The sequence below is a fragment of the Globicephala melas genome, chromosome 2, assembly GCF_963455315.2.
Source record: "Globicephala melas chromosome 2, mGloMel1.2, whole genome shotgun sequence".
Classification (NCBI taxonomy): domain Eukaryota; kingdom Metazoa; phylum Chordata; class Mammalia; order Artiodactyla; family Delphinidae; genus Globicephala; species Globicephala melas.
In genome coordinates, this window is record NC_083315.2 from 140313082 (window position 1) to 140326200 (window position 13119).

Consider the following 13119-nt stretch of genomic DNA (forward strand, 5'->3'; position numbering starts at 1 on the left):
AAAATGGCTTAAAGACTTAAACATAAGACAGGACACCATAAAACTCCTAGAAGCGATCATAGGCAAAACAGTCTCTGACATAAATCTTACCAGTGTTTTCTTACGTCAGTCTCCCAAGGCAATAGCAGTAAAAACAAATGGGACCTAGTCAAACTTACAGGCTTTTGCACAGCAAAGGGAACCATAAACAAAACGAAAAGACAACCTACAGAATGGGAGAAAATATTTGCAAACAATGAGACTGACAAGGGCTTAATTTCCAAATATACAACAGCTCATACAGCTCAACAGCAAAAAACAAACAACCCAATCAAAAAATGGGCAGAAGACCTAAATAGACATTTCTCCAAAGAGGAAATACAGATGGCCAAGAAATACAGATGGCCAACATGAAAAGATGCTCAACAGTCGCTAATTATTAGAGAAATGCAAATCAAAACGACAGTGCGCTACCACCTCACACTAGTCGGAATGGCCATCATTAAAAAGTCTACAAATAACAAATGTTGGAGAGGGTGTGGAGAAAAGCGGACCCTCCTACACTGTTGGTGGGAATGTAAGTTGGTGCAGCCACTGTGGAAAACAGTATGGAGTTCCTCAGAAAACTAAAAATAGAGTTGCCATATGACCCCGCAATCCCACTCCTGGGCATATATCCAGAGAAGACTATAATTCAAAAAGATACATGTACCCCTATGTTCATAGCAGCATTCTTCACAACAACCAAGACATGGAAACAACCTAAATGTCCACTGACAGATGAATGGATAAAGAAGATGTGGTACATATATACAATGGAATACTACTCAGCCATAAAAAAGAATGAAATATGCCATTTGCAGCAACATGGATGCAACTAGAGATTATCACAATAAATGAAGTAGTAAGTCAGAAAGAGAAAGACGAATACCATATATCGCTTATATGTGGAGTCTAAAATATGACACAGGGACTTCCCTAGTGGTCCAGTGGTTAAGACTATGTGCTCCTAATGCAGGGGGCCCGGGTTCAATCCCTGATCAGGGAACTAGCTCCCACATGCCGCAACTAAGAGCCCGCATGCCGTAACTAAAGATCCCACATGCCACAACTAAAAATCCTGCATGCCTCAACTAAAGATCTTGTGTGCCACAACTAAGACCCAGCGCAGCCAAATAAATATTTTTTGAAAAATAAAATATGACACAAATGAACCTATCTATGAAACAGAAACAGAATCACAGACGTAGAGAACAGATGTGGTTGCCGTGGGGGAGGGATGGAGTGGGAGACTGGAGTTCACACGTGTAAGTTTTTATACAGAGAATGGATAAATAACAACGTCCTACTGTATAGCACAGGGAACTATATTCAATATCCTGTGATAAACCATAATGGAGTGGCTTCCCTGGTGGCGCAGTGGTTAAGAATCCGCCTGCCAATGCAGGGGACATGGGTTCAAGCCCTGGTCTGGGAAGATCCCACATGCCGCGAAGCAACTAAGCCCGTGTGCCACACCTACTGAGCCTGCACTCTAGAGCCCAAGAGCCACAACTACTGAGCCCACGTGCCACAACTACTGAAGCCCGCGCGCCTGGAGCCTGTTCTCTGCAATAAGACAAGCCACCAAAATAAGAAGCCCACGCACTGCAACGAAGAGTAGCCCCTACTCGCTGCAACTAGAGAAAGACCACGCGCAGCAATGAAGACCCAACACAGCCAAAAATAAATAAATAAAATAAATTTAAAATAAAATAAAATTAAATATAAAGCCAGGAAAAAAAACATAATGGAAAAGAATATGAAAAAAAAAAAAAGTTGTTACTGACCCAGTTCCTCAGTTACCTGCTCTTAACCTGCATCTCTTGACACTCGGGAGACACCATGGACTCGAAGCAATCTCGGTCCCTCTCTCCTTCTCTGCAAAGTGCAAACCTTGGGGAAGCCAAGGAAGCTTGTCAGTAGATGAAGGCCAGATTTCAGCACTGGTGGCCCTTCTGTGGGTCAGACACCCCAGAACGTGTGCAATTCACCAGTAGCTTTATGTAAAGGGACCAGCTGAAGAGAACTGTCTTTACCAAATTGTTGGAAGTGATATGGACACAAAGGTACTGCTTTACCATGCAACCTCAAAGTCTCTTTTAACTCTAAAATAATCCATCTCTTTTCATGGATTACAATAACCGTAGAGGGAAATTTAAATGAAAATATTACCCAAACTTTTTCTTTAAGCCATTGAGTTGGTTAGAAGGTCCTTGCTCCAGGTTCTCCAGAGGCAAAAGGCAGAATATCTCTACCTCCTTCCCTTCTTCCAGCCCAAAGGAGGTGACTACTCTAGAGACCTTTTCTGCCTGTAAGGAGGGACTCTGGGGCAAGTCCAAGCTGCGGAGAAAGGAGAGTGTCATTTGCATTTTCAAGTCTAATGATGCACACCAACTCTCAGGATAGAGGCCTTGAGTCTTGAGTCTGTACTCCAGGCTTCTACCCCAGGGAAGCCTTCCTTCACCCACAGCTCAGTGTGTTCCCCAGCTCTTGTTATGAAATAATCTGTGTTTTACACCTACAAGAGATTTTACATCTTCCATTCCCCACGTGCGAGAGAAATTTTCAAATGACCCTTGACATTAAGTTAGCGTCAGTATGAAGAAATTACTTTTCTCTCCATCCCTCGTGGGGTATAATACTAATTGACTCATATGAAGTAATTACAGAAAAGTACTCCCCGAACTGATGCATTGCATATCAGAATTTTCATATTTGTGAGCTGCATTTTACTTGAGCATACAATGCCTTTGGTCATAAATCACAGGTGTGAGATTAGCTGACTAAAGATTAAATTGCTGCTGTTTAAGTCTTCAGCAGTTTAAGTCAGAGATTCTTAACTCTTGAAATTGTATGTAAGCATTTTGTTTATGTACCTTTGTCCAGGAAGAGTGTCTGTGCTTTTCATCAAATTCTTAAAGGGCTCTGCAAACCTAAAACAGAATAAAATTCAGAATAGAATGGGAACACTGACTACTTAGCCTAATTACTGAAAGTTCTTATACTCCCAACAAATACATTTTTAAAACCAAAATTATGAAAAAACACTTTATTTAGCTTATGTCACATTAAACTTTTCTGCAACAGTTCCATAGACATTAAAGGCACACAGCAAAGAAAAAGTAGTACCTGGAGGAATGGAAAGCAGGTTTCAAAATCTGCTTTCACACAACAGCAGACATTCATTTGTCAAAAGGCCCAAATTTAAAAGCCTGCTTAATGGTACAGAGCATTCATCTGAAAAAAATGACAAGTTATAGCCAGCCAGTGGGCTCTGAGGTACACAGGACCACTGAATAACAACGTTACAGGACCTACAGTCATGGCACTTAGACACCCAGCACAGAAAGAGAAACACAGCAGCACAGATTGTAGAGTTACAGGAACTGGTCTGGGTTAGCATATCGTCAGAGCTTTGTCCTTCCCTTAAAGGAAGCCCACCATCACATAACACTGACTGGCCCCACAAGTGAATAGGACCCTCGGCATTCAAAAAAAAAAAAAGAAAAGAAAAAGGATCCTTGACTCCAACGCAACAAAAAGGGTTATAAGAATAACACTGCAGAGAATGCACATCTTTGAGCTACCACTTTGAGCCAAAGTTCCAGCAACTTGGAGAGCTGTAAAGAATAAATGCATGTGTTTTGCACTGCAGTAGACTAGACTCCACGGGGAAGCATCAGTGCCTAAAAGGTGTGAGAATTTTACACGGGTAAGTTTCCAGCGAATCTACTTCACAGCAACACATCTGGGGAAAATGATGACAGGAGGAGGTGATGGCAGTGCTACCCACGAGCTTATGAGCCCAGGATGGGAGGGTAGGAATGATATAATTCATCTTATTTTTTCCCACCTGTCATGGCTGCTATTCTATAAAGGTTCACGCAGACCCCATCTAAGCTGAGAAGGCAGAGGGTACAGTAGAAGGCAACCATAACGTAACCGTCTCTCCTCTATGCACCGAGACTCAGCTCAAGCAGCAGACTCCTACGGAAGCAAGTCTGTAGCAGGAGCAGTGCTGGCCAGGCAGGCAGAAGACCTGAATTCTGTCCCAGTTTTGCCGTTAAGTAGTTTTATGACCTTCAGCACGTCCATTTACCCCTCCAGGCTTTAATTTACACGTGTACAAAAGATGGGACTGAACTCTCTTCTACTGGGTGTTCTGGAAATGGAGCCATTTAAACCAGAGTAGCCGCGCATGTCAGACTGCATTTGACGAATGGATTCTGCAGTCTAAGAGTATTCTTCCTTTAGTTTTTTTAAACCGCATGATTACTTTCAGCTCTGTCACTTACTCCCTTGTGTGACCTTGAGCAAGTTTGCTTAGGCTCTAGGTTCCAGACCCGTAAAACTGGGATAACAGCAGTTAGTATGAGGATTAAATATGAATGTATTGAGGCACTGAGCACTGTGCCTGGCACACAGTCAATGTTCTGCAAATACTATTCTTGGGTACTAAACAATGTATTTTTATCATTTCCTTCATATAACCTTTATTATGTCTTTTTAAGATTTTTTAGCAGTTTAAAGAAATGTGTCAAATCTTAAATAAAAATGTTTCATTTCAAAATAGACTAGAAACTGAAGGTTCACCTTGGAATTTGAAAAGGTATCAATATATGCAAGTTTCTTAGCAGATTTAAGTAACAACCAAACTCGGTTTTCACATGATAGAACATTCTAGAATTGCTTCAACATAGCCTATAGATATGAATATATAACGTAGCTCTGCCAAGAATTGGGAACTGATATTTTTTTAATGAAACTGAAAATAATTGGTCTTCCAGCTGAGTTAGCAGAGGAAGTAATCCAGATAAAGACTGTCTCACTGAAGAGCTTTTGTTGATTTTGCATTGTTTTGTTTTTAATAGTTAAGACCCTCCAGAAATGATCTTGAGCTGACAACTTAATCTGCTGCTCCCACCACAATTTTTGAAGATAAATCTCTTCAAAAATTATTTTAGGGTTGAATCCTTTGTAGTTAGTCCTGGTGGACCCTGAGCATGTGACAGGCCTGAGGCCACAAGGAGAGGATGTGGTGGGGATGGAGGGAGATACAGTTGGAACGTGGACAACTCACTGTGCGGCTCTCCTGGGGTGGCCCATGTGGGTCCTTTTCAGCAGCTGCCAGCTCTCCCAGGAACCTGCGTGAACACTGCACTAGTGGTTTCTGTATTAAGAATATTCCATGTTAATTATCATTAAAATTTGTCTATATGATTCCCATATTAGACACTCATGTTTTTGGAATTTAGCTCAAATCTCACTCATCCCCCACAACTAAGTTTGTCGTATTAAATGATCACTTACAAACCAAAATGTAGGAAAGGAATCTCACCATACGAGTCTAAGGCAAAGCTGAGCATTCCTTTTCCATGATACATAAAATGTAGTTGGGTGGGTTATTTTTTTCCCAATACTCAATTTAATTCTTGTTTACAGTTGTCAGGTCCTATCCTCTCTAATTAATTCCTTTTAAAAACTGAATTTGAAAACACTGTGCTTAGCTATGGGAGAAATTTAAGTTGCCCATGGACCATTTGGGTCCAAAAGAAGACGTTTAAAAGAAAGCACTGTGTTTTGTTGTTTTTTTTTTTAAGAAAGCACTATTAAAGAGAAATGGCTAATCTTTAAAATGGACACGGAGGGTTTACTCAAAACCCAGAAAAACAGCAGCCTGACTTTGCACTTTGTCATCCTTAGAGGACACGTTTGGAGCAGCTGGGAACAGAGATCACACACTTCATCTGAAAGGGGGAAAGGGCCCTAGAATACTCAAAACAAAGAACACCTTTAAACTATAGACCTTATTATCTCAGCTGCCTACTTGGCCCAGACCCCAGTCTAAGAGACAGCCTTGCACCAGGGCGGCCTCTCAGGTTGGACTGACTGACCGGTTTCCTCAGCACACCTAGGTGAGACCACAGCCAAGAAGAAATGACCAAAAGTGTTACATGCTCCTCATGGGCTAAATCCAAATGCAGTGAAACAAGCAGCCCCAAGAAGCATGCAGGAGTGTCTGTGGAAAATGGGCAGTGGGCACTGGAGGAGTTTTCATAAGAGCGTGCACCGTGCGGGTGACACACAGGGTGCAGCACAGACAGGTGCTAGGACACCTGAGACAAATCGGTTGCCTACCTTGGCGTCAAAATCCAACCTGCAAAACTTCACTACATAGTAATGGGGTTGCGGCTTAGACCTCATTCTGTTTTGTTTTTGTTTTTTTATTTTTGCTTTTTCAACCTGGTAGTCTCTTTTATAAATACAATTAAGAGAATTTCATTGGCAAATAACTGTTCACGGCTGCCTTCCTTTGCCTCCCGCTTCCCACTGTCTAGCCTCCACCCCCTTGTTTGTCATGGGGGCTCCTAAACTGGCTGGAAAGAAAGAAAATTGACCTGCTGAAAAATACTGGTTCCCTCGTTCCTACAAAATCAAATATATTTGCTGTACTCAATCTTGCTGAGGCTGCAACAAGTCACTAAGAATAATTTCAAATCACCTCAGAATACAGACAATGGTGTGTTCTCTAGGTACATGGCCAAGAGTTTCTGATACAGCTTTGCTCAACTTTTTTAGTAAAACTGCATTGATATCAAAATTAAGAATTATTCAAGATCACACTGGCAGAAACCAACCTTGTGTTATTGAATGTAATCTTCCTAATGACTTTGGTTTACTGTGGCTAGCACATTTCTGTATTTACTATTTTCAAAAAGAAAGTGTGTTTAATCTCCTATCACAAGGTAATTTTTAAAAACATTGCAAAAATCACACATGATTATTTAACTACTCTCTTCCAAAGTATAGATGTAACTCGTTTTAGGCATTCACTATGTTCCTGAAAATTTGTATGAAAATTTCAGTTTTTAAAAAGTGAGTTAAAATTGTAATTTCAGAGGTGCTTTGTCACCATGTCCTATTTATGTTCCACTTGGAATAAGAACTAATATTTTACTAACTTTTTATTTCACCCAACCCACCATATAAATGTTCTGATAAGAAAATATTCTAGAAGAGCCCTAGGGTATAAAAGAATTTTCTTGCTATAAATACTTACCCTAAATATTTCTCTTTTTTAAAGAGTTCACAATCTTGTTCAAGTGGTACGCTCACCCCGTCTATACGGTTTGGCCCTGAACATGACACGCTGACATGTGTGTAGCTGTTCATCCTTCCGTGCAACAGCATGCCTCACACAGCCTGAAGTGTCCCTGTCTCCCCTGGGTGGCTGAGGTGGCAGTTGTGGCTGCCCCAGGGGAGCACTGTGGCTGCCCCAGGGGAGCACTGTGGCTGTGACCCACACCCACAGGAGAAACCCCATTCCTGCAAACACTGGTCCTTTCTCTAGCACACACACTGGGCCCCTTGGGACAAGAGAGTTTTAACAAAGGGCAATTCCAGGGGTAGGGGTATTTAAATTTCCACACTCCTCCATGAAGGTGATCACACACACACACACACACACACACACACACACACACACACACACACACACACACACACACACACACACACACACACACACACACACACACACACACACACACACACACACACACACACACACCAAGTAATTTGTAGGCTTTCTGAATGCAAACCAAGAGGGGGTGAACCTGCATGAAGGCGACAGCAAGGTCTTGGGGGATGAACGTGGCTTGCATCTCAGCTTGACCACTGGTTCCCTAGGTCACATTCCCTCTGGCCTTGGATAGAGTCACAGCAATACGTGACACCTGTCCTCACAGGCCTGTGAGATAGGTGTGTGGAACCAGTTAGTTGACTGCCGTCGTGGTTTTCAATCCTACAATCAAGTGGTCCAGAGGCAGCATACAAAGGACTAATTCTGTGGGCAGGTTAAGTGGCACAATAAGGCTTAGTCCCCTTCCTGTGCATGTGCCACGTTCTCTCCCCTTTCTACTTGACAACGCTTCCAAGTCAGATTTCCACCAGTCATTCCAAAAGCTGTAAGATGTTTTCCAAAGGGTGGGAGGGAGATGGGAAGTGAGAGGGACCACAATGAGATCCCATGAGGCCAAGCAAGACATAAACGCTGCACTCAAACGTGCCCCCTGGTGACAAGGAGCACTGGCTTTCTCACCCTGACTCCCGGGAAGTAGGGAGGTCGGGGAAGGATGGTATTGAGGGGCCATATGAGGGATCACACAGCAGAAAGCCGATGAAGCCCGCCCCCTCCTGATGGGGCTCACGATTTGTGCTGGAGTTCACGCTTCGGCCTCTGACCTCCTCTGCAGCCTGACCACACCTCAGGGCTTGGCATCACTGAGCCTGGGGGTTCTGGGAGCCCTCTTTGCTCTCACTTTCCTCCACCAGGCTGCACTCGGACCCTGTGACCGAGGACTTGCTGCCGCGAAGTGTGTGGGCATTCAGCATCTCCAGCAGCAGGTCGTAGACGGGGACCACATTTTTGCACTTCATGTTGAGCAGGTGTTCCATGCCCTTGTTACTAGGGGGACAAAAAGGTGCTGAGATTCCTTCCTGAAGCAGCCAAGGGAAGTCTGACATCTTCCCCAACAGAGCCGGTCCTCCACCCCAACCCCTGCGCTTCTTCCAGCCCTTTGCTAGCTATGGTTCTTGCATCTGTCTCCTCCAATGACTTACACGTAAGGACAAGTACAATGTCCTGTGGGCCTTGGTGTCCCACCACCCACCCACAATGGCCTGATAGCACCGGCACATAGTGCAATGGGGTCTCGCTGTTCACCATAGTTATGTCTACACAGTCTTCGCAAACACTGAACCATTGCTACTGGGAGAAATACAGGGTTAGGTTCTGAGAGGTCCTGGTCCCAACATTTTCACCAGCCATTAATACATAACCTTGTTTCTTCTGAGTTATTGTTATAAAGACACTTTATTTAACACATCCAGTCCATTCACTAACATTTAACTCACGGCCTACAGCACTAAAATTCATGCCTGAACAAAGTGTATCTAACATGTATATTTTTTCTGTAGGGACATCACAGGTTTCTTGCACTTAGGAACACTAGAGAGCACTTCAGCACTATGCTTGGGGTCATTTTTAGACAGTGAAATCCCCAACAAAGTACGAGAATGGCAAAATGAGGCACTAAATAGACCACGTAATGGACCCTTGTTTACAGTATGAGAGCAGAAACGAGAAGGCAGAGCAGCACTTCGTGTGACCCCTGCTGGTAACGTAAGTATGGGTAACAAACTTTTTGCCATGCTGCACGTGTCCTCGAATGACCTCAAAAGCGCCGTGAGTATTGATTTGGGGGTTACAAATAAATTTTAGCAAGCAGGCAAATTCACAAATAGGAAATCTGTGATTAATGAGGATGGACTGTTTCTGCTCTGCAAATGGTCGTGTAGTGAGTAATCATTAAAGAGGAAACAGAGGCGGAGGTCATTTCCATTTCCTCCCCCTCGGTAAAATTCTTGAGGTGTGTGTTGTCCTTTCTCACCACCCCTAGACTTCCCTCCTCGTCGAGGGAGCACCTACCTTCCATCCTCATGTCCCCTCTTCCAGCCCCATGGCAGGGCTACCCTCCTCCTGGGTGACAGCAAGCACTGAGCCGCATGGTACCAGCATGAAACCATCAGCACACACCATCCCCCTCCACGAGCGCACACAATTTCCATATCCTGAATACACTCTACCCACGCCCTGCCGTCCCAAACCTACTGGGCTCACTAGTTCTCTTAGGTCTCACTCTTAACAACCTGATGCTATCGTAAGAAAAGAACAGCTCTTAGGGAAGCCTTTGTGTACCTCCCCAAATCACCAGCCTCAGAGCTGATCTAGAGGAGCTGGGTTTAACCTCTTCAGGAAAAGACCTCAGGACCCCAGCCCTGGGTAGTGCAGAAAGAGGTGGCAGTTCACTCTAGGACAGGAACTAACTGTCCCTCTCAGAGCTCCATAAACAAGCTAAAAGCCCCAGCAACTGAAAAACAGATGAGCCACACAGGACGCCATAAAAAGCTTCTATGAGGACCATGCCACGTTCAGTGCTCGCTGTGGCCGGTCTTTGGTTACAGGTATGTGCACTGATGATGCACCCCCTTTCCTTTCAGGGGTTCATTTTCCCTTAAAGGTGGCAATTCTGCCTTATCCATCTCAAAGTTGCAAAACCCTTTTTCCAAAGCTCTTCACCCTCCTCTGGGCATGTGCACAGCCCCCTCCCACCACGCACCCCGTGGAGCGGCCCCCGCAGGGATTGTACCTGGCGTGCCTGACGTGAGAAAGGAGCATCAGCAGGTTAGCCAGGCGGACGGACTGCTGCTGGGAGGGGATGCCGCTCTTGGCGATCACCCAGACCAGAGCATCCGTCACAGCGTTCAGTAGATGAGCCAGTTTCCGGCTGCTGTCAGCCTCCTGGGGTGCCTCAGCTGAAGGGTACACACCTGGACAAAGCATAAAAAAGCTGCGAGTCACTGCCCTGAGAGGAGAAAACGGAAGTCGTGTGCTCAGCCATTAGGCATGCATATGTTCTCCAGAAAGGAGGCCAAAGTGATCTGGGTTGCTCTGACATCTGCATGTCTGGTGAAACCTTAAAAGCATGGCTTCACCTGTGCATGGTGTCCTTGTCCCCCAAGAGCCAGCCCTGTCACTGAGCTGGAAGGGAAAGCCTTCCAGCTGAATGCCGGATGAATGCAGGCAGACTCAACGGCCTCTCAGAGGGCCCCCTGGCCCAAAAGTGTGGCCTTGCCAAGCAGGAAATGTATCTAGTTGCCTCAAACCATGACATGGTGTATCTCAGCTGCAGCAACAAATACCCACACGGAGATGGTCAGAAAGTGAGATTAACTCAACTCCTAGTCCCTAAGAGGGCCCCTCATCTACGGGGAGTTTAATAAACATAAACTAATCACCACCGCTATGCCGCCTCCCCCCACCCCTGTGTGCCACGTGCAGACGGCCACAGCAGGGCCACTGCCACCTCTGTCCAGGCCCTCAGCATCTCACTTCAGGTGATGCCTTGCTGGAGCAGGAAGACCACCGATTTGGAATCAGACAGACCTACTCTATATCCTCCATCTCTCGCTCTCTGACCCCCGACCAGTCACGCAGCTCCTCCAGCCTCAGCTCCTCACTGAGCAAAGCTTACAGGCACATGTCTACCTCCCCACGAGGTAGGTCGCTTCCCCCTTCCTGCCTGGCCCAGTGTCTAATTCCCCTCTGACTCTCGGGACTGAGATACTTGGCCTCCCAAAGGTTGCAAAACAACTGCTCAGGTAAACCTTGCCCTACTACCCCCTCGCCTACCAACCCCGACTCCTTGATTCCTGGCAGCAGGGAATTAATTAGCTTCCCTTCCAGGCTTTCGATTTCAAAGAATAAATAGCAAATACGTGAAGTCAACGGGGGAGCTGCCAACTTTTGACTGTAATGAGAACGAAGGATGGCTGGCACTCTATCATCCACAGAATTGGTTTTGGCAGTTTTTGTTCTCTACTTTTATTGGCATTTCCAGTTCAATTGATGCAACTCAGTTCAACTCAGTTCAGTTAAGGCAAGGGACATACTGAACCACAACCATGCCAGTGCAGCGCTTCGCCACATCCCTAGGGGCATGGCCCTCCATGATGTCTGATGATGCAGATTTAAAATATTCGTCTTTGGCCCAGAAGCTGCTGCTCTAACCCATCTGCTCACCTGTTCCTCACAGGGACTCTTCCAGGCTCCCTGGCATGCTGGGGTCAAGCCTCCCATTGACCCACATGGCAAATGACCTGCCCTCTCACTGCCCCCACCTTCCACTCAACATGCCCTTGAGTGTCCAAAATGAAAAATGCAGATCATGTGCTGCCCTTAAATGAATTCCCAGCTCCTGGGGTAGAGTCCAAACCACTTGGTGCAGTTAACAGTGTACCAGGGCTCTCTCTGCTCTCTGCATCCTCAGTTCCCCGCACACCTCACCCTGAACACTGCTTTCAATTCCTTTAACAGGTGATGCCCTGAGCATACTGAGCTTTCTGGTTAGGAATGCTCTTCCTTCCCTCCCCTCCTCCACCCCATCTCCTCCTCTTCTCCACATCCCCTCCTCTTGCTTATCTACATCCATTCCTCCTTTAGATTCCAGCCTGGTTATGAACTTCCTTGTGGAAGCTTCCCTGACTTCCCTCTGGTTTGGGCTCTCCTCTGAAGCTCCAAAGGTGCCCTGTGCTTCCCCAGCAGAGGGCAGCACGTTGTCCTACACGCTGGATGTCCTCATACACACGCTCTGACCCTCAGTGAGACTGGACATAAGTACTGTGCAGGCACAGACCCTATTTGTTTGCCTTTATACACCCGTCACCCATTACAATGACTGGCATGGGGTAAGCACGCATAAATGGAAGAATTAGACTGAATTTACATAGGTTCAAATTTTTAGCCAAGCACACCATTATAAATTGAAATGATAAATATGCATGTTGATGCATATTTTAGGTACATACATAGAAAATTATAAATCAAATGAAAGCTTAGAGAAAATTATTTTAAGCTTATTTTCCCTTAAAATTGACCCTGGCTGCATTAACAAGTACTTTCTTTAACTACCCTTTAGTCTATTCTGCTACATGAAATGTGCTCCATGTATTTCTACTGCCATAAAGAAATCTTACATTTTTGGATTCTAAAAGGAGTCAAAATTACGTACCTGTACATATGTCAGTCTAAAGTGACAAAAAGTGAAAATATAAAAATATTTGGCTAGTATACAAATGTTCACAGCAATATTACTCATAATAGCCCAAAAGTGGAAACAACCTAAATGTCCACCAACTGATGAATGGATAAACAAAATGTATATCCATACAATGGAAGATTACTGAGCCATAAAAAGGAATGAAGCAAGGCAGAAATAGAGACACAGATGTAGAGAACAAACGTATGGACACCAAGGAGGGAAAGGTGGGGGGGATGAACTGGGAGGTTGGGATTGACATATATACACTAATATGTATAAAATAGATAACTAGTGAGAACCTGCTACATAGCACAGGGAACTCCACTTCGCTGTACAGTAGAAACTAACACAACATTGTAAAACAAATATACCCCAAGAAAAATAAAAAATAAAAAAAAAAGCGCAGAATGCCAAAAAAAAAAGGAATGAAGTACCG

The 13119-nt window shown here is 44.7% G+C and overlaps 1 protein-coding gene across 2 annotated transcripts in view; it reads right to left on the reverse strand.

Moving 5' to 3' along the window:
• Positions 1-7593: 7593 nt before the first annotated feature.
• The window catches only part of ESR2 (estrogen receptor 2), a 60773-nt gene continuing 55247 nt past the window's right edge, over positions 7594-13119 (reverse strand). For both annotated transcript variants that reach the window (XM_030855201.3, XM_060294890.2), the window contains 2 exons: positions 10233-10413; positions 7594-8488 (listed from right to left, as the gene is read on the reverse strand). In XM_030855201.3, coding sequence (XP_030711061.2) covers positions 8302-8488; positions 10233-10413 — 368 coding nt within the window. In that variant the 3' untranslated portion in view covers positions 7594-8301. The remainder of the gene's footprint in view (positions 8489-10232; positions 10414-13119) is intronic.